At 31.3% G+C, this 22,580-nt stretch overlaps 1 protein-coding gene across 1 annotated transcript in view; it reads left to right on the top strand.

Moving 5' to 3' along the window:
* The first annotated feature begins 4,401 nt into the window (after nucleotides 1-4,401).
* The window catches only part of Pli (E3 ubiquitin-protein ligase pellino), a 134,425-nt gene continuing 116,246 nt past the window's right edge, over nucleotides 4,402-22,580 (top strand). Inside the window, exon 1 of the mRNA XM_088233388.1 lies at nucleotides 4,402-4,800. Within this exon, the coding sequence (XP_088089514.1) occupies nucleotides 4,787-4,800 (14 nt within the window). The 5' untranslated portion in view covers nucleotides 4,402-4,786. The remainder of the gene's footprint in view (nucleotides 4,801-22,580) is intronic.

The raw sequence follows: 22,580 nt of genomic DNA, 5'->3' as shown, positions 1-22,580 counted from the left end.
TGTCACAAATGGAAATTAAGCTCTTCTTTTTTTGTACTGTCGCAATATACATATTCAACTAATATACCGAAATCTAATATCGCCATTGCCATTCTTTTTCCGCACCTAATGGTACATAGGGCACTGCATTGGTACACTAATCGCAGTCTATTTTGATAATTTTTGTTACATGAAGGTAAGATGATCAGTCTTACGCTTCAGATAACTGGTAGTCCTGGGACTATTCTACTGTGAAAACACCTTTTTAAATAAATATTTCATGTCAACCATGTCAGCAATCGAACCTGAGACCTCTTGCACGGTACGCAAATGCACTGACCACTGACCACTACCCCACGAGGCTGACAAATCTAATATACACATTATATTAATATTTTCAACGTCAAAGTAATTATTGTATATTTTAACGTAATGTTGATCAGATGTTTATAAAAGCTGGTTTCTTATGACTTATTTCAATTATCAATCATAAAGTATACAAATCGGTAAATAATTCACTGTAAAACCTACACATTCTTAAGCTGTTAGGTCAATGTTTTCAAGAAGAATTTAGTAAGTGGTTTATGCTCAGAGTAACAAAGCACAACAGCTGTAAAGACCGCATTTTGCGCTATTGCATAGAACAAAAGAGTTACAAATTTATGTTTGGTTTTTGGTTTAACAAAAAACATGTAATGAACAGTTTCGGTTAGCGCTTGCAATTCTCGACATGAGTACCTACGGCCGATGATTTTGCTAAAAACTATTGCTAACTTCGTGATTAATAACCCTAGAATGATTTTTGTTCATATGGGTGGCTCTACAGCTGTGGCGCCTTATTACTCTGAGGGTTTATATTTATCAATTAAATTTTAACCCTTGAATTTTAACTCTTATATTAAATTATAATGTATTTATGTGAAAACTTAGAGTTAGCATATGGCAGCATTCAAGACTCTGGATTAGGTACATCTCAATGATTTGTTTCCATACTGCATTTAATAATTATACTAGTTGCTGATTTCTATTTAAAAATTGATTTTAGAAATGTGTGTTTACATTTACACGCGTCCTGAAAGTCAAAATACATATTTTCCAATGAATTCATCACAATAATTTCATCACAATTAGTCTTGTTATTTTTTTTATTTAGTGGTGCAAAAACAGTGTTTATTTAATTTAGAATACATAGGTATATGATTATATTATTAAAATTATGTGTAGTTCACAGGCCAGGCCAATGCTATTTTGTCCCAGCTTCGTACCTTTTATCCTAGACGGAGGTTTTGCATGAACTATGTCAAATTGTTGTAATGTCCCACTGTCCTGTCCTGCGCAGTCGAGGCTGTTCAAGGAGCTGAGACAGAACAGTATTGACCTTTCTTTTGTATTATCTAAGTCTAAGTCTAATGTTCTCACTAAGTCTAAAGACTTTAGTTGATTTATTGAAAAAGATGTGTTGAGTTTGAGGTTACGAACCCTCTGCGCTCATTTACAGAAAATATGACTCAAATAAAATACTAGACACCGAATTTATAACATGCATTGTTTCGTATATTTCTATCTGAAAAACGGGACGTTTTATAAAACAATTGGCCATCCAGTTGCATAGTATGTTCCTTAATTTATTTATTTTTAAATGTCTTTACTAATGTGTTTTCTGTATTATTCTTAAGTTGATTTTAACCAATATATGAATGACATACTATTTCATAAACTTATGTATCTGTGATTTCAGATTTAAAGAATTTTCAGTATTTCAAGAAATAAAAATTAAAGTAAGGAAATATTATAGTTTTATTTTTAACTCATTTTTAATTGGTCTGTTTTGTGGAGATAGTTATGACATGATGGTGGCTACTATGCACAAGGTCCTAGATTTGATTCCCCATGAGGAAGTTCAGTGGTTTTAAAAAATAAAATAATCGGCTACCAAAGTAAGACAATTTTTTTTTTTAATAGTTTTTATGTATCGTATTATCAGCTCTATGATTTTTAATAGTTTTGGAATTTTGAAATATCTGAACGTGTGACGTCACGAGTTCTCTTCGGTGAGTTCTGCTGATTGGTGAATTGGCTTCCCGTAAACCGGAAATCTATCACAACATTGGTTGATTCAGAAAAAGTAGTGACGTTGTTGAAAATAGTTCGTTTTTATTTAAATCATTTTTATTATTCTTTTCATACATTTTCGAGAAACATTCCAATACATTTCGTCATGATTATAGAACAACTACGCATGTGATTTTCTTCAACTCAACATTAGAGTAGTTAAATTGTTTTTACACTTCATGTCACAATTATAAAAGTACAAAAGTATATCATTTGATAATTGGGTAAGTTGTTTATAGTTTTTTTTTTAAACAATCAAATATAAATGAATGCAAATGTTGCATTTTTCGCATATCCGTCATTGTTCTCCTCAAGGATTTTTAAAAATAACATGCTTATATTTATAGACACCGGTAACAATATTTTTTTGACTTAGCATTTATCAACACCGTCCTTTTCTGGACTCTTTTCCATAATTTATTTTATATAATATGTGCAATGAAAAAAAGGGGCAGTTGTTTTAATCAATAAAACGTATGTAGGTATTATTTTTTTTTTTCACTATACATACACATAATTTAAATAGTGGACAAAAGAATACGGCACAGTGAGATATGAATACGGAAAAAAGAGAAAAGTAATAACATACATTTAAAATATAAACTGCTTTGCCAGACAATGCTTTGCTATGTTGTACAGTAACACCAATATTATTATGATGAAATGTATGCTGTTGGGACACCTATGAACATTTATGTAAATCATGTTCTTAATAAAAGGTTCGAACCTTTGCTTCGTTTTTAAAATAGAAAATGGCGCGCAAAAGAAAAACATCGCGGAGAAGCCCAAAGAAAAAATATCAAACAGAAACAGCATGCTTAAATATTTATGTTAAAAAGGAAGTCATTTACTTAGGGTGAGTAGCTTTATTATATGTTATAATGTAAAGTGTATTTTTTTGTCTTTTATGGTTTCATTTTTACACTTACCTGTAAAATCATGAAATAATGATTCATGTTACATGTTTCAACTTGCACACGTCTTGACAATATAATCACTTGAACTCGTGTAGATATAAACTAAAATGAATGCAGATACCTCATTTGCTTTCGTTTTGTTAGATGTGAACACAGTTAATGTGTTAATAGAAGCTAGAAAACAAATTATTTTATTTTGTAATAAAATATTATTTTATGCTCATGGTGTTGTAAAAGTGATATTGTGTAATAATTTCCTATTTTTATACTAATTTATGACATATAATTAAACAGTTTTCTGCTTTTCAATATATCAAGTGGTTCTTATTTATTTCATTAAAAAGTTTTGAATCAAAATGTGTGATATTAACAAAAATAATAAAAGAACTGTTCGTTTTTGCGGTATTAGTGCAAAGGATTTCGAAGTAGAATTTTCCATTCCACTCAAATATAAAAGAATAAGGTAAGTTTTTTTATAAATATGAATAAGTACCTGAAAGTATTTATGAAATATAGTAATTTTCTAAAAACTTTTTATGACGTTTTATATTTTATAGGTATGTATTTTAAAGAAAAAAATCGTTTATTTTATTAGATAGAAGGGATAGGCGTGTATTTATTAAATATGTTCAGTAAATAAATAAATGTAGAATGTATCTGTAATCTATAATTAATTTTTAGTACAACTTTCGTTTTTTAATTTTTACTTAAAATCAAACAACCAGTCCTTATAATATATGTAGTCTGTGCTCCTTATTTACAAGTTCACGTTGAAAAGGTCTCGAAAAAATTTTTTATAAAAGAACACTAAAACTATGGCATTTATATTGATATTTTTCGGGAATTTTTGCCGTGAATCGTTTGTACAGTTTTTTAAAGATTCATTTTATTTATATAAAAGATAATAATATTATTATATACACTGGACATTTCCGGAGAACTGCAAAAATGAGTATTTGAATAATACAACATTTTTAACTGTACTATTTTATCTCAGCTTTTGGCTTTCTACAAATTTTTATGTTACGGGATAAATGTAGATAAATTTAGCCTATTCAAAGGTAAGTTTTTTCAGAATAAAACAATAGATTTTACTGAAAATATTTCACATCAAGAAGCGGAAAAGAAGGAAACTTTGTTTTAACACCTTCCATTTCTATATTATATTTAGCATGTTATGCTGAATTTATTTTTTATTGTTTCTAGGTACTTTCATTTTACAGATTAAAAAAATATTTGAATTTTGTATGTTTATGATTGTAGTGTTCTACTACATCATGCGTTATGTAGTGTGCTGAGTACGCACTAGATGTCACTAGCGGTGTAATTGTTTGTAATAATGGAATTTTTATCAGAGTAACCAACCCTGCAGATAAAATAAAATAATCCGAATGTTGGGGTCACTGTCGAGTGAGCATTCAGTTTGCGAATGTGGAGTGGATTCTGTTTACAATCGCGTCGGAGAATATGTGCATTGTGTAAGTGATACGGTTTATAAATCGTTTTCCCTAGTGTTTTGTTATTTCATTGATAAAAAAGGTGATTTTTAAATTGATGAAATAGTTTGATGTTCTGTGAAACGCCTTTAATTATTGTGAAGTGTCCAAATGTTTATGATAAACATGGAGCGCAGATCGTTTGTTTTATTAAATGACGAATCGAAAACGTGTTTGCCTTTTTCGTTTGAACTTTGAAAAGTACCTTAAATGTTTCAGTTTTAGTTTTGTGTATCCAGGACTTGAATCATAGGGTCCTCGGTGGCGAATACGGACGCAAGAATGGTTGTGAAGCGGTAAGTAAACTCTCCTATCAACAAATTTCAATCTTGAATTTGTTATACACCTATTGAACGAGCCGTTTTGATTAGTATTTTCAGTTATAAAACGGAATAGTCTTCCTTATTTTTAAAGTTGTAGAAAAATGTTTACTAACACTCGCGTATAATGTACAAATATTTTATCGTTTCAATTTATGTTTATTTACAACATCTGCTGGTTGAGCAAACTAATCTCGTACACGATTCTTCCAAAATTAATCTGGCAATGCGGGTGCTTCTTTGAAACCTATCCGTGTTCTCGGAATACTATAAATATTATTTTATACAGAAATGTTTACCACTGCAGAGAATCCTTTGTTTATGTTTGTCCTTACACTTTCAGTATTGATTTGTTTCGTAACAGCTGCTTTATTCTTCGACCATTTTACCGATGTCCTGTAAAAACAGTTATTTCACGTCACAATATCCTCGGTCCTTCGCAATTAGCAGCTTATTTGGAAATACAATAAGTGTTCTTATTATTTTTAATTAATCGATTGTTGGTTTTAGCAATGCTAACGTTTTCTTTCTGTGTATTATAGCAATTATATCAAATATAGTAATTTATTGATTTTAAAAATTGATAACATAAAACTGTATCAACTAGGTTATTTGATTGATTACGTCGAGAAACATTTATATTTTTACCCTCTTATATTTCGTGATATTTCCTTATAAATAAATTACATAACCTAGCCATCTTCATATTTATATATTATAGTTTTTTTTCTCCGTTGATTATTTTAAACATGGAGTGAAGATACTCAATGCTCATCATACAAAATCTATTTATTAGAATTGGTCAGTAACTACGTATATTATATTTTTTTAGAAACATGTCCTGAGGTATCATTCAAATATTTTTTTAATTTTTTTTTTTATTTAAATTTCATTGATAAACCCTAACGGGTTACATACATTTAACAAAATATTTTTACTTTTAAAATTCACATTCTACTTTTAATAATAATATTTTTAACATCTTTTGTAAAGGTTGTCCGAGTCTTTTGTTAAGTTTTGTCTGGTAGTTTATTGTATATCCATGGTTTATAAGTCTCGATTGTCCTTTTCTCTTTTTAAAAGATTGTATATGATATTTTTCTGATATTCTCGTATTGTGTTCATGTTTACTACAGTCTTTTTCAAGTTTTAATTCTTCGTCTACAATTACATCAGTGGCTAATTTATGAATAAATTTTAAAGATTCTAGTTTAAAGAGTTCAGTTACATTTAATTGTTTAGTTTGTTCAGAAAGTTCTTTAGTTGCTGTTAGATAGGGAAGGTCATATACTAACTTTAATATTTTATTTTGCTGTCTGTTTATGTCATTTTGATTTCCTGTTCCCCATAGTAGTTGCATATAACATATTTTAGTTTTTACATAGGCTTCATACATTATTTTTTTTTCCTTTATTGGAACAAAGTTTTTGATTTTAAAAAATAGACTCGATAATGTCGCCACTTTGCTAATTAAATTGTTGATATGAATTGTCCATGTCAATTGTCTGTCTATTGTTAGTCCTAAGTCTTTAACATGTTCAATTTCAGTTAGTCGTTCATTATTTATGTAAGCATCTACTTTGTGTCATTTTTTTCTAGATTCAAAATGGATAATATTGCATTTTTTTTCATTAAGTGTAAGTAAGTTTATGTTTGTCCATTTAGTCAATATAGTAAGGTCTTCGTTTATGTCATTGTTTGTTAATACGTCTGTTTGATTTTTATAGAAAAGTCCAATGTCGTCGGCATACATAATAATTTTCCCTTTAAAATTATACAGTGATAAGTCATTAATATATAAAATATATAATAGTGGACACAAAATAGATCCTTGTGGGACTCCAAAATTTACTGTTTGTTCTCATTGATATAATATTGCTTATTCCCATATAAACTTTCATCATCAACATCGTTCCCTTTCCACGCCTAATGGTGCATATAGCATTGCATGTGTACAACAACCGCAGCATTCTTGATCATTTTTGTTCCATGAAGGTAAGATGATCAGTCTTACGCTACAGGTGCCAGTCAATGAAATATTCCAGTTTATAAACACATTTTCAAATCAATATTTAACGTCAAACATGCCAGGAATCGAACCCGAGACTTCTCGCTTGGTAGTCAAACGCGCTGACTATTAAACCACGATGCGGACAAAATATATTTATTATACCAAAATCAATATTTTTAATTTTATTTATTAGATATGCCCAGAGGCCTTTTTCATGACAGGAACAAAATAAAAATTCAAGAGTTTTATGGTCGGTATACCAAGTCAGTTAAAGGTACTCTTATCTAATTAGATATTATTCATTTTTAAAATTATTAATTTAATGTATCAAATCACATTATTCATACAAATAGTACATAATTGAATGTATTTGAGTGTAAGTAAGCAAAATACAATAAGTCAGATTGATTTTTACAGCATTCGAAAAAAGTAAGTTATTTAAGATTTTATCTTCGTAAGAATTTTTAATCTAAAAACTGACAGTGGAAAACGAAACATAGCAATATATCCTACTCGTTTCCGAGCCGGTGTAGTCTGACGATTGGAGAATTTACAAAATAATAATTACAATTATATAGGTAGGCAGAGAGGATAGAACGCCATATCACTCTGTCTTTCATACATATTCTCATGCACGTGCGCCGATTATTCCGACTTTTTGCATGTCCATCTTCAAGTAAATATTTGTTAGTTTTGGTCATGCAATGTGTTTCTCGGTCTTCCTCGATCTCTGCATCCATGAACATTAGCATCTTGAATGTTTTTACTCTTTTCTTTCGCTATCCATTCTCTCTACATATCCAAACCAACGCAGAACTAATCTCTTGATGTTGTCGATAATGAAGTATTATAGTATCAGTAAAAAAAACATTTACATACATATCGCACACTGAGTAGAAGACTGTTGTAACTCAAAATTTATCGATTTTGAGTTATGGACACAGTCAAAACGTGAATTTCGTTCTGCACATTTGACTAAAACAGTCGTAGTTCTATCACAAATGCCTGAGAAGTTATACCAATTCAGTTCTCCCCTGCAGAAATAAGCAACCATTTGTTTTTTTTAAATATTTTATTTTTGTAAATTTATTCGTTCTAAAAATTTATTTTAATGTGCCAATATGTCTTCTTGCTTATACTGATCATCGTGGTTTCGGATGTGACAGGGTTTAAAGAACAACCTATATATATATATATATATATATATATTCAAACCTGGAATACAAAGTCTTTCTATAAAATTTTCAAGATCAAATGTAAAAGAAAGTCAATGTTGCATTTTTATCACATCCGTCGTTGTTCTACGATCACGACGAAATATATAATGAATTATTGAAATGATTGATGGTACTGGTTACTAGTTACTAGTCATTGGGTAGTAGGTAGTAGTACCTGCATCGTACAATGTACTGAGTTGTTGGTCGAGCGTATTATTTGCCACTTGCCACTTCCTCTGTGCTCCGCAGAGTTCTTATCTCGTGAACTGAAGCGTACTGCGAGCTGCGAGCCGCGAGGAGTGCGAGGTCTATGCCCTCAGGGAGCAAGTGGCAATTAACGCCATCATATTACTACACTCGTACTTAATTCTAAACATACTTTTTATGGCCATTATATTTTAAATAGTGCCTTTTCTATTGGTTCTTAAACGAACCGACAACCGACGTGTGTCCGCAATATCCCCCTATATTCACACCTTCAATTATTGATAAAGAAATAAGAATAATGCCTCGATAAATGCGGTCGATTTTTCTTTACGTGTTATTATCTGGTATTCTAGTTAACAAAAGACTTCTTGATGTGTAGTTGTAGAAACGTTTAGTTGTAAAGTGATGCTGAAGTCCCGCGTTCCATTTCCAAGAAGATCGACCTGAAATATTTATTATAAAGGTGAGGTTTCCTAGTACAATATTTCATCTTTTTTTGGAAATGCGTAACGAAACGTGGGATAATTTGATCTTTGTATAAATTATCGACTTTCGTTGCAGATGATGTACTATCACGTACTTTGTGATTTAAAGCAAGAAAGTGGAAAAGCATCTTATTTATCTCGCATCCGCTCTGGATGGATCATAGTCCTGCCTAGTAAATTTCTCTCAGTTCAGACATGAACTACCGGTAAACATTGTAATGCAGGCAAGCGTGGTTATATGTCTTGCTTGGGAGGCATCCGCAATACCGCGCTTAGAAACAATAGTTTCAACCAGAGGTTGCCCATTCGGTTTTCCTTACAATATCAATAGGCAGTATAGCCTCCTAATAATTAGTATCATATGTTAACACAAGAGAGTAACCAAACCCTTTAAAAAACCGGAAACTGTCATATGTCTATATATGAGTTTGATTCGCAGTAATCTTGAGTATGCCTCATGCGTATGGAGTCCGCAATATCAAAACCATATAAATTCAATAGAATCTGTTCAAAAAAAGTTCTTAAAGTACCTTTTGTATAAGTTCCGAATTTCTAACCCACGTTCAAATTCAAATTACGAGCAACTTCTAACTCTTTTTCATTTTAATTCTCTGATAAAACGCCGCGTTGTTTTCGATATAAAGTTTCTGTATAAAATATTGAACTACAAAGTAGATACTAACCTTCTAAATAAAATACAAATAAATGCAGGATTGAGAACACTCAGACATCGGGAAATATTTAAACTGCCTTTCTTTTCAAATAATGCTACATACCACACACCTATGGCCCGCATGTGTCGGGAATATAATATATACTGCCGAAACAATAAAATTGTCATTTTTCATGATACTCTTTCAGCTTTTGCGAATAATCTCTTAGGAATAAATCTTATTCAATAAGTACACACGTACAACTTATTTTTTATTGCATTGTATCCTGTATAAACAAAAATATTAAAAATTATGTATTACAACTTAACGTATAAATCTATTTTGTGTAATTCTATAATTGAAGATATATATGCATGTTGAATTATTTCGACGAATGCTTTTAAATTGTATGTTTTCTAGTATGTATCTTTGTTGAATTACCTAATAAAATAAAATAAATTAATAAACTCAATAAATAACACAATAATTATTGTTGATCTAATACATAGCCTATCCATTGCCTTTTGTCATTGACACATTGGCTGCTGCCTACTGCTGTATTTTTTTTTTCACTGATAGCTTCCTCAGTTTTTATCGATCTCTTCGCCGTGATACATCCAAAACTCATATCCAGTTTAACTAGAATAATATTGTTTTTATGACGCCTGTAACTTAAATTCTCCGTATTTACGACTTTAACGTTTTTTGAACTGGCGCTATGCGTGCGTATTTCCGGTACAAATAGTGCTCAGTTCTAAAAAAATATGGATACCTATATCGATACTCGATACCTACGTCTATTGTTATCAAATGAAAATAAAGGCAATCTTTCCTACACACACCAATCCTACAATTTATTTCGATAATTAAATTGACAACAATTTTTAGAAATAATAAGAACACACATTAAACGTTTATATCTTTTCACGTTTAGATATTTTGTGCCCTTTCGCCTTGCCCGCGTTTAATATGGAATGTTCATGCATGCGGTCATAATGTGGTTTACTGCCTACAGTGCCTACAGTGCCTAGAACGACTAACGACTGACGAGATAATTTACAGCCGATCTCTGACTTTGCCCTACTTACAATACATAAGTAATGAATATGCTCTCTCCGTGATTAACTTGGTCATTAATCCACCCGTGTGATACTGTACCTACTATATATAAAGTATACCTAATACCTAGATCTTGTAATGTCTTTGTTCTCTACAGGACTACTTAAATTATTATCGGTCTATCCGTCTTCAGGCTCGAGCCCTCCGAGAATCGTTATTAATACCATTAAAACATAAACATTTCCAACTTTGTCCATTGTTGACGACAACCTAGGAGTTTTTTCATAATTTACAAAGCCGGCGAACCTCTTAATATTTAAACCTTTGATTCCGTCTTTCCGCATTGTACTTAAATAAATTAAAACACATTAACCAGCCGACTGGTGAAACAATTTGTCAAATTAGTTAGTGAATTTATAAGCAGCGAGGATGTTTAAAACCAACTACCGGGATGTGGTACGAAAGCCTTTTTTGTATAAAATAAGGAAGCTCCTATTTTACATTTGTTAACTCTAACTTAAACATGCGATAAAAACCGCTCAAATTCATTGTTCAAAATAACTAAGAAATGTGTACGTGTTTTAGTTTCTATTATTTAATTTGTATTAATCACTGAATTAACCGTCTCATTCCTAGGAATGCACACAGGTAATAGGTCAAAAAATGTTATACCCTACAGATGATTCGTATACTCGTAGATACATACTCGTACTAACAATTAAATTTGTTGAACAAAAACACCGCATACAATTTGATTTAAAGTCGAACTAAAGAAGTTTTAGATTAATTAATATTTTGTAGCATATTTAAAGGATTTAAATCAAAAACGTATTACTACAAAATGACTACAACTAATAGAACGCAAGAAGAACGCTTTATCATATCATATTATTAGGATATATTAGTCAATAAACGCTATAAATAATTGACCACAGAGCACGACTCTGTGCCACACCCACTTGCATTATAAGGCCACCACTTAACATTTGTCTGAAAAAGAAAAATATTTTATTTGACGGTAAAGGTTGCCGCCTTTATGAAACCAACAATAGAATCTAGTAACTCGATAAATTTTAGACCCATATAAATATTTTCCAATTTATTTTTTATCTCCCTGTATCCCTTGAGCTTTAATAGTACATAACAATATAATTTTCCGTTATTTTAATAGGCTTATTTAGTGTACAGTCGCTTTAATGTTCGGATGTACACAATATGACGATTTCTGTCAATTAGAATAATAATACATTCTTATTTTGTCGTATTGTATTTATAAAAGATACATAAAAAATAAATCCGACCTTCTAGTCCTATTTAAAATTCTCAACTCACTCCTCGATGCGCCTGAACTACTGAGCTCAATAAAATTAAATATCCCAACTAGAAACCTCAGACTAAACTTACTCTTTCATACCGATAACCATAGAACTAACTAACTAACTATGGTTTTCATTCCCCTATGCCCAGAATTCTAAGGACTGCCAACAAACATACCAGTCTTGATTTCTTTGATAACAAGTTGTCTTCTTTCAAACGATCACTGAATTAAATTTTATTATAAACACCTCTCTCCCGCTTCCACTCCCACAAAGTCTACTATATACCCATTGTGTCTTTCTACTTTTCTTTATAATAATTTTTTATGTATAAATATGTCCTTAAAAATGCCCATTGGGCGTGTATATAAATAAATAAATAACTAAATTAAATAATCAAGTGGAAATGATACATATACTTACTCGATGTCAATATTGTCAATGATTACGACTACTTACAGTATTTACTGCATTTTATTAATAAAATAGTAGTCTTTCATTTTTATCTCTCGGTCGAATGTAATATGTTTTCATACTTGTTTTTTTCTTACCTTTATACGAGTGTTTACAATTTCAAATAATATTTATAAATATATTTAGTTCTTTATAAACTATTTGCGTCAAAGATACGCATAGGTGGGTATTGCATTAATAACGTAGGTGTAATAGCTAATAGCTATTTGAGTAGTTAAGCCACCTTTTCATTGAGTCTTATTGCGGAGGCTTTGGCGATGTAGTGCCGAACTATCATTGGCGTGATTCGATGTTACGTATAGTCGATTTATTTCCACTTTTCAAATGTGGAACAAAGATAATTATTGTGGTTCGTTATTTCATACGAGCTACTCAATTTCTGTGTTCATGCAACACGCACGTGGAGTGCAGTCCGTGGCCCGGTTTCACATTATATCAGCCTTTCAGCCGATGTCAAACGATTCAATAATTATCGATATCTTTTCATAACAATTTAATTATCACGAGCCGCTCGTTGACCGTCAATACGTAGTAGAGCGTTAAGCCTCATAATCAAAGCAGAATAACCGCCTCATGGCAATATTTTAATGATACTTTATATCGTCAATGATTTTGATAAAATTATAAATAAAGTTATCAATAATTCCTGACATAATAGCTTAAGGTTTATCGATCGAATACCTATCAGTCTTGCATAATTAATCATCCAGAACAAAAAGCTATGGAAACACATACTATTTTTCGTGATAAACTTCTAACTTTAAACGTTTTAACTATTAATTCCCCATAAAATATTCTCTCTGAAAGCGGATTTTTGTTTTTCGAACATCGTAAAAGGAGGGATATTACTGTTTTCTTATACTTCTAATAAATTATTAACAGCATCTTCCTCTAAACTCTAGGGCCTAAGCGAGAGTAAAATACTGTAAACTCGTCACATTAACGAATGCCCAATCTCTTCGTTATCTGATCGATTAAGCTACGAACGAAAATCAATGTTTTGTAAACATTAAAGCCCGAAGAAAAAAATATATTTCTCACATGCTCTCATCCAACCTTACCTGAAATTGCCGGTACGCTGAACCAGCTGGACGGCTGCCGTGAATAAAGTTTTGCCAATGGAATTATTTTCGTTATTTGTGGTAATAGAAGTCTCATCGCGTGCCACTAAGTATGTAAGTATCCGAAATTAATTGCTTTATTTTTTTGAAGTTCGTAAGGTCAATACTGGTCCCATTTTATCGCTTTAATTTTTAAACTTAATATTTACAGAAATGAGAACTGAATAAATAGCAAAAATTTAATAGTTAAAGGTATATTATCCGCTTATATAATTTCTGTGGATTTTTCGTCTTATAGTATTTTTATATATTATTCAATTTTGTATTAATTATCTTTAAACATCTCTTATAAAAAATAATATGATGTATTTTTATATAAAAGAAAAAGTGCTGTCTACCTCAGAACAGGTATTTACTATACCTAGAGAGAATATACAATGCCTTATATGTTTGCTTATATTTTAGTTTTGCTTAATTGTATATTTTTTACCTTCTTCACTGTTTTGGAAACATATTTATATATTTTGTTCATTAACGCCCAAAAGGCATTTACAAAAAAAAAAAGAAATACACGCTAACATACTAAATAATAAACACAGAATATACAGAAAAAATATGTGAAATTAGTTAAAAAGAATATAATAAAAAGTTTTACAAAGTAAAAAAAAAAACAATATTAACAAAGGTATGCTAGAAAAAACAGTAAACATAAAAACAAAAAATGCAAAGAACCTCATGAAATAAAGTCTGTAAAGCAAACAATAAATTAAGTGTTACGGTAAGCAAGAAATACATTTTTAAGTTAAATCAATAAACAAGCAAGCATATATTATCACAAAAAAATAAGAAATAAAAATATGCATCTATGAAATGCGTATTTGCCAATATCATAGTAATACTATGCTTTACTTTTAATAAACGCCGAATTTTTCTGCACTGAACTGTATCGAGAGAAAATGCGAAAAAGTTTCTAGATAAAGCTTATAGCCGACTATGCCACCAGGTCTTCCTTTACACAACAGAAGCAGTAAACTAAAACATGCCTAGTGCAATAAATATGTATAAATTAACCCCGTTCACAATAAGCAAGTAAAAAAATAGATCAACTCATATATTAGAAAACTGCTGTCTTAAATAATTTATTTTCTACGATTCTTGCTACATTCATTATTGTAAAACTGTTTTTTAAGCACACCAGTCACCACACACATCCTCAATCCATTTTGGGAACTCCGCGTGTGGGAAATGGAAACCGCCTTGTACTGTGTACCGTGCACCGTGTGTGTGGGGTCATCGGTAATGCGTCGTCTCCGAAACCTACGACGCCAATGTTGTTCCTTACCATAAAGTTTATTCGATTATAATTGGACATTATCCAATCCGCTTTACAGAGAGCTTTGTGTGGGAAATTTCTAGGTAGCTGTTATTCAGCAACTCGTAATTTTCTTTCTGCTGTGCAATTTTTATTGTTTTGTAATAATATATCATTAGAAATTTGTGGGATTATCGCATACTTCGGGATGTTTGAAATTTCCGTTATCGAATAAATTTGATTTCTCAATTTTATTTAGTACAGTGCGAAATGTTTAACCCCCTCAACGATTCCCATTCTATATATATAAAAATATTTTTCAATAAAATGAGTATTGAAACTATAGATTTGAGTATATTGTATAGATATTGTATACATGTTTAAAATGTTGTTTTAAAACGAATATCAATCTAGCTTCCTCTTTCTCTTAATCGCACCTCATAATACAAAAGGGTCACTGTATTTGACTTCAAGTACGAACGCAATATGACTTGATGCAAAAAACCCTGATTTTGAACGTTGTATCTCGACACCTGATACTTTTCTGTTTTTCATTAAAAAAATGCTATATGCATTAAATAAAGGTACCAAACCTATTAGTAGTTAGTGTGTTTACTAACGCCATATAAGAGTGTTACCCGCCAGTTCGAAAATAATTAACAAATCGGCGTTCGTACCTGTCGTACTTACCTGAAATAATTTAAGTTTATAATAAAGTAGTCGAAAATGTACACATGACTACTAATATATAGTCTGGTCAATACGTAAATGGATCGATCGCCCTCCAAGTCGCCTTCACACAGTCAAGGCTTTCGGGGGAAGCCGTGATGTAACACCAGTCTAAAGGCACTTGCTCAGCTCAAAGGTCTAATGACACCGATTATCGACTTTATCGGGGCAAATAAATCAGGTATGCACAAGAGGGCGCATCATAAGGTTATCACGTACCGGAACTTGGTAGTATCTGCAGATTAAACAAATGCGTATACTTTATTGTGAATATACTGTTTGTTTTTTTTTTTTTTAATAATTTAGGTCATTTTTTATAAAATAACGGATTTAAGAGATTGTACGTAATGGCAAATAAGGAAAAATACGCTTTAAATCATAAGAACCGGTATAGCTAGCGCAGTTCTCATATTTAATTTCATTTTAGACGTACCTATATTTATGTTTTTTTATTAAATAAAACTAAACGCTTATTTTTTTCCCTTGGTGGTTTTTGATTTGAATACAATATTTATATTTTACTTAGCAACTAACCATTCCCACGATGCTTCAATTCAAATCAGTTATTGAAACGTAAAATTACTTATGATTGCATGTCGACTGTTTCTTTATGCAATACCGTTCGATATTCGTATTTGCGTTCGTCTCCATACAAATTTTCGAACCGAATTTCATAATCTAACACTCAACTGGCATAAAAATGTAATTAGTAAAATTGAAGGTCTTGGTCACGGACAGATTAATAATTTTTATAAATGTTTAAGTTAATTATCATAGGTCATCGTAGCTTTATTATTTTTAAATGTAAATTAAAGTTTTTATTTGCATTTTAGCAAACGAAAACACAGCTGTTAAATAAATAATAACTTACTGGAATTTCATAACGTATTATAATCATTTTTTTTATTTTAATTTAATGCTATTTATATTTCTATAATGAATCATGACTGCTCAAAATAATTTTTCTTCCTCGTTTTGTAAATACTGTATATTTATTAGTATCTTAGTAATATAAACATGTTTAATCTTAACAAAAGAAGTGAAATTGATTTTATAGTTAATGGAACGTTTAGAATGACTGCGTTCAGATTTAAGACAGCCTACAATAAAATGATTACTCTCCAATTTGGTTTCGTCTGATCGAGTACGCGAATTTCCTTTTATTTTTAATCTCGTGCAATCAATCTGTCACGAGCTTTCTGATCAAATCGTCAAAACGCGCGATAGATTTTTTTCCTGCGCATGAAAATATTTTTACTATGCTTGTGATCGTAATTCACAATTTTCGGCATTGACATATAATAAATAGACGCGTTATTCCCATAATAGTACAGCTTGCCAACCTCACACTGCATCTGAGGACTTAAGGCCGTTTTCTCACCACAGTAAAAATCCACTCGACTATATTAAATAGGGGATTTGGACAATACGTGTGAAATGTATTTAAGTCTTTAGCTGCCCCACATACTTGTTCTCCTGAAATTTTAGTAAAATGCAGCTCACATAGTTCTGCATTCAACCAACGATATTTAGCAAATATTGCATTGCATTCAACAATACGAAATGAAATGACAGCAAATCACGATACACGTGCAAAGGCTACTAATACAATATATTTCCTTCATTCATATTTCTGTGCAACTCATTATCATGGATACGACACTAGCTGTCAATATTTTTTTCAACTGTTTTATAATGAGGAACTTTAGCCCTACGGGAAATTGGATACAAAAAATGTTTTCTTACGCGGTAAAAATTAGAGCATTAAATTGTACGGTAAAGTTTCTTAAAAATGTAAGATTTTCTTTTGATTTATTTTTACTTTGAACGACGTCACCGTATGAATCAACTGATAATAAGAGAGCTATAAAAGATATCCGATTTACTTACCGTAAACGGACCAATCGGCAGAAACGACAGAGAATGAATGGAAGAGAACCTCTGACGTTAAACGCGGAGTAATTTCAGAAATACAAAACTTAAAAAAAAACATTACACTGATAATGCGATGTATAAATATATAGAAAAATAAAATTAGGTTTAGTTTAATAGTCTATTAACAAATAAAAACATTAAAAAACTACTGAACTTTCTCATTGGGAATAATGTTCTTATTAAATTATATATATATATATACACTCTAAGATCCTCGAACTTAGTACCTGTGCCCTGTGCCCCCTGTGCCGCGATTATGAACGCTATCTTCATTTGTACATATCGAGACGCTACACTTAACTTCTGTACTATTTCTATCTACCTCGGTATGTTCTATCGACTTCGTCATTTCGACGTCATATGATCGAATACAATCAATGATTTTTTCCGCGAAAATTTTGCCCGCGTTCCTTTATTAAAATTTCAAATACTTTTCATTTATATTTTGAATACACTTTTTAGAAAAAAAGTGCCAGCCTCAGACCGATTAAAAATTTAAATTAATTGTAATTCAAGAAAATGATTGCTCTGTGGAACAAACTTTTTTGTCACTTTTAATGCGTAGATATGCGTATCGAGGGGTACTAGACCCGTTGGTACAAACGAATGTACTTGCATCAAAACTTGAAGGTGGAGGGGATCGGTAGTGTATCTTCGTAATCGCTCGGGATAATTTATCTTCAACTATACCGTCATGGTGAAGGTATGACGTCCTTAGCTTCCCATCATAATCGCGGCCCAGGACCGAAGCGATTTACTTGCCCGCTCAGTCGTAATAATTGCTCGATTTGCTCGTGAACTGTTTTCAACTTCGACGCTTTTTCAATCGGTATATCGTGTTACCTCAATTAAATTAATAAAACGGTTGTATTTTATTTGATATTTTAAATTTTAATGAGAGTTTTTTGGCATTTATTTACCTTAAAAATCGTTTTTTTTATTGAAAAATAAAATACTTCAAAAGAAATCATTTAAAACTGAACGAAAACTGAAATGCTCAGCCTACTGTACAAAATGAATGTATAAAAAATCGTAGATATGTGTACCGTGACGTACGCTTCCCCTTGTTACATATCGATGTACACACCCAAAACTCGAAGGTGCGGGCCGGTAGTATATCTTCGTAATCGCTCGAGAAAATTTATCTTCAACTATACCGTCATATGTCTATATATGAGTTTGATTCGCAGTAATCTTGAGTATGCCTCATGCGTATGGAGTCCGCAATATCAAAACCATATAAATTCAATAGAATCTGTTCAAAAAAAGTTCTTAATGTACCTTTTGTATAAGTTCCGAACTTCTAACCCACGTTCAAATTCAAATTACGAGCAACTTCTAACTCTTTTTAATTTTAATTCTCTGATAAAACGCCGCGTTCTTTTCCATATAAAGTTTCTGCATAAAATATTGAACTACAAAGTAGATACTAACCTTCTAAATAAAATACAAATAAATGCAGGATTGAGAACACTCAGACATCGGGAAATATTTAAACTGCCTTTCTTTTCAAATAATGCTACATACCACACACCTATGGCCCGCATGTGTCGGGAATATAATATATACTGCCGAAACAATAAAATTGTCATTTTTCATGATACTCTTTCAGCTTTTGCGAATAATCTCTTAGGAATAAATCTTATTCAATAAGTACACACGTACAACTTATTTTTTATTGCATTGTATCCTGTATAAACAAAAATATTTAAAAAATATGTATTACAACTTAACGTATAAATCTATTTTGTGTAATTCTATAATTGAAGATATATATGCATTTTAAATTATTTTGACGAATGCTTTAAATTGTATGTTTTCTAGTTTGTATCTTTGTATTTTGTATCTTTGTATTTTGTATCTTTGTGTTTGTTATAATGTGTATATTTGAGATGCTTTAAATCTGTATTCATATACACATTTTCGTACAGAAAATTCGATTTTACTTTATAGACAATTTAAGATAACTCTGACTTCCTATTGTGATCGGGGCCTCGGTGTTAATTATGATGCGTTGCATTTTGTAAATGCGTGATGGGTATGTACTGTGGTGCTTTGCTAATCAGTATAAATATCAATAATGCTCTTAAATGTGAAGTCACTATGAATACACAACCCGGCATCTGCTTGTGTGTAAGCTATTACAGCGTACCTACAGCGTAACACGTACGGAGTTAACCTTGCTTACCTGTTTCTAACGTATTACCATTATTATGTCATTATTGTGACCGTAATCTAATGGTAACTTGGAAGAGCGTAACCAGCCCAAGTGCAAGATTCTCTTTCTAGATATGTTCAGTGCGGGTTTCTACCTAACCTAACCTGTTCCTTTTCCTATTCGACCCGTAATGATACGTTAGCTGTTTTTTACTTGTACGTATCTTCACGCAAAAGCCGATGCGCCCTAAGGCGTATTAAATAATAAATTGAATGTGTTCCTATTTTTTAGTTGTTTGGTAATAAATATTTGGGTTTAGCAGTGCGCTGTCTGTCGACTAAATTAAGTTTTCTTAGGGCCTGTTGCATCAAAGTTGGTATAAATTTAGTTTAAAGTTAAATATTTAAACTTAGTTAAGGTTCAAAATCTGGTAACTGAAAAATTCCGTTGCATCAACATTATTTTAGTTAAGTTAAAGTTAAGAATGTTGCCACTGTAAAGGTTCAAGTTTCACCCTAAAAATTGTTGGGATTTTTGCGCAAGCACGTACTTGTTTATTTACATGTAGCAATACACATGCCCCGCGACGCGTCTTTGGGCACAAACGTTTAAATTTCGTTCCAATTTTAGTGTGTGCGAAAGAGCGAAGCAACACTGCGCATTCGGAGAAGAAAAGAACAAAAGGGACATCGTCCTTTTTGAACTAGATTAAAAATTAAATGAGCAAAAGCTAAAACAAAATGAAGAACTTTTTACTCTAGAAATAGAGCAAAAAAATGACATTTTTCGGGCAACTATGGCAGCCTTAAATGCCCAGAAAGAGTTAGCTAAGCTCAATCTAGCTCCATTTAAAAATAAATAAACAGCATTTCAATACAGCGATGATTAAGATTTATTTTACACCACGCCGCTGATGATCAAGTCCTGTGTTTTGAAAAATAATTAACAATTAACAATTCAAATAATTATTAGTTCTTCACTTTTTTGACATTCGAAATCTTGCGATAAAGTCGGACTCTTCCCACAAAAAATGGTCCGTTCGTGGTTTGAACAGTTTATTTTTTCGGTATAGAACATACTCGATGATAAATTCGCCATCGGAAGACGACATGTCAGATAAAATGGACATTTTGTGCAACTTTTCACAGATCGATCAATAGATTTCAACACACGACGCTTTTTTTGACAGATGGCAGATCGCATTTAACTTTAAACGGTCCCCTGGCGGCCGGTCAAATAAAAGTAACTTTTTTAACTTTTTTTGATGCAACGCATTTTGACATAAAAGTAACTTTTATTTGACTTTAACTTAACCTTTGTCGATGCAACCGGCCCTTAGTCTTTGAAAATTTGCCCAGAACATTTTCTGTCATTACATGGTATTGTTCTTTTGGTATTCGCGATCTTCTGCGGAAATGTAGATGTGAACTTTTATCTATCATCATCATCATCATAATTCCCTTTTCGCACCTAATGGTGCATAGGGCACTGGCTCGGCACACCAATCGCAGCGTATCTTGATCGTTTTTGTTACATGAAGGTAAGATGATCAGTCTCACGCTTCAGGTACCAGTCCAGGGACTAAGAAATATTTTTAGTGTAAAAACACCCTTTAAAATAAATATCAACCATGTCAGAAATCGAACCCGAGACCTCTAGCGTGGTAAGCAAACGCACTGACCATTTACCACGATACCGATAACTTTCATATGTAACATTTATTTTTATTTATTTATTTAAACGTCTTTTAGGCTTTTACATGTTTTAAATATATTTATATATAAAAGAACAGACATGTATTTTGAACAAAAGTAACAAAAAATTGAAATGAAGTAATAAGAATAAGAAAATATATAAAAGCTAAATTAACATATAGTACATACATAAATTTATTCCAGTAGAGAGAACAGAAGTTCATTTTTTTAATTAAAAGTACAGATATAAGTTAATAAAAGGTTTACAATTTAAAACAACATATACATTATATTAAAATGACAAGAATTTTATACATATTTACAGTGCGTTCGAGGGCCTTAGTTATAGACATAAGGTTGGACATTTCTACCAGATTTATTAGTAAAGCCCCAAATGTTAATGAACCGAGTTAACAAACAAATTTCGTTTGTGTTAGTAGGCACACTAGAATATTTTATTTAAAAACGTTTGATCACCCACTCGTAAGCGAAGTTTGTCAAATTTTTTAATGGACTGCACTTGTCTATAAAGATGATGTTTTTGTTTGGTCGTATAACAATTGGTTGATTTATTAAATGTCATGAAATATGTAGGACCGGACCACTCACTCTACTATATTAGATAAATTAATATTGTACACATATTTTTAGAAAAAAGTAGGTGTTGATTCCACACACTATTGTATGACTTTATGACTTTTTGATTACTAAATTTACTGCATCAATAAATAAACACAGCACACAGAGAAATATAAACTAATTTCTTTGCTATTAAAACGTTTAAATATATAAACTATTTAACTCCCGTAAAATCTTGTGGCTCGGCTCATTCATTGCCTTTGCCCAATAGGGAAATATCACTTTTTCACATTTTTAAAGTAAGAAAGGTCTACGAAATACTGTCCAGTAAAAAAAAAAATGTTACTTATTAGTAGTATAAAAAATATTTTTACGCCTATTGCACGCCCCTAATACGTCACGATTCATGTTTATTTGTTCCTGACCATTCAAATTTGTTTACAACATTGTCACGAATCTTGACGTTTTTCTAATGACGCGTTTTTTTTATTATTTCTTTTTAAAATTTATAGCTGAAAACATTTCTCCACAATATCCATATTGATTTTAAAAATACAATTAATTCTTCTAAATCCATTTCACATATTTTTATCGGTATTCGTAGTATGTGATATTTCTCTATTTCCATACTGTATATAAAAAACAGATTCTGTCACAAATCCGGTTGATACTTATAACCTGTAAGTTTATACAGAAAATGTTATACAAATAGGTATAGAAATTTACTTCTTGTTAATTTCCCCTTTTTGCTGCGTTCTAATAAAGCAATAAAATTTACTGCAAAATTTCATTGAAATGCCTTATAAACCGATAACAAATCCAATGCAGAAACATGAAACGAACTTTCAGTAATAAACGTTTATCAT

This window comes from Micrasema longulum, unplaced genomic scaffold (genome assembly GCF_059751315.1).
Source record: "Micrasema longulum isolate JH-2025_06_02 unplaced genomic scaffold, ASM5975131v1 h1tg001091l, whole genome shotgun sequence".
Lineage (NCBI taxonomy): Eukaryota > Metazoa > Arthropoda > Insecta > Trichoptera > Brachycentridae > Micrasema > Micrasema longulum.
Note: the sequence above shows the minus strand (reverse complement) of the source record. Positions and strands in the feature narration are given on the sequence as shown.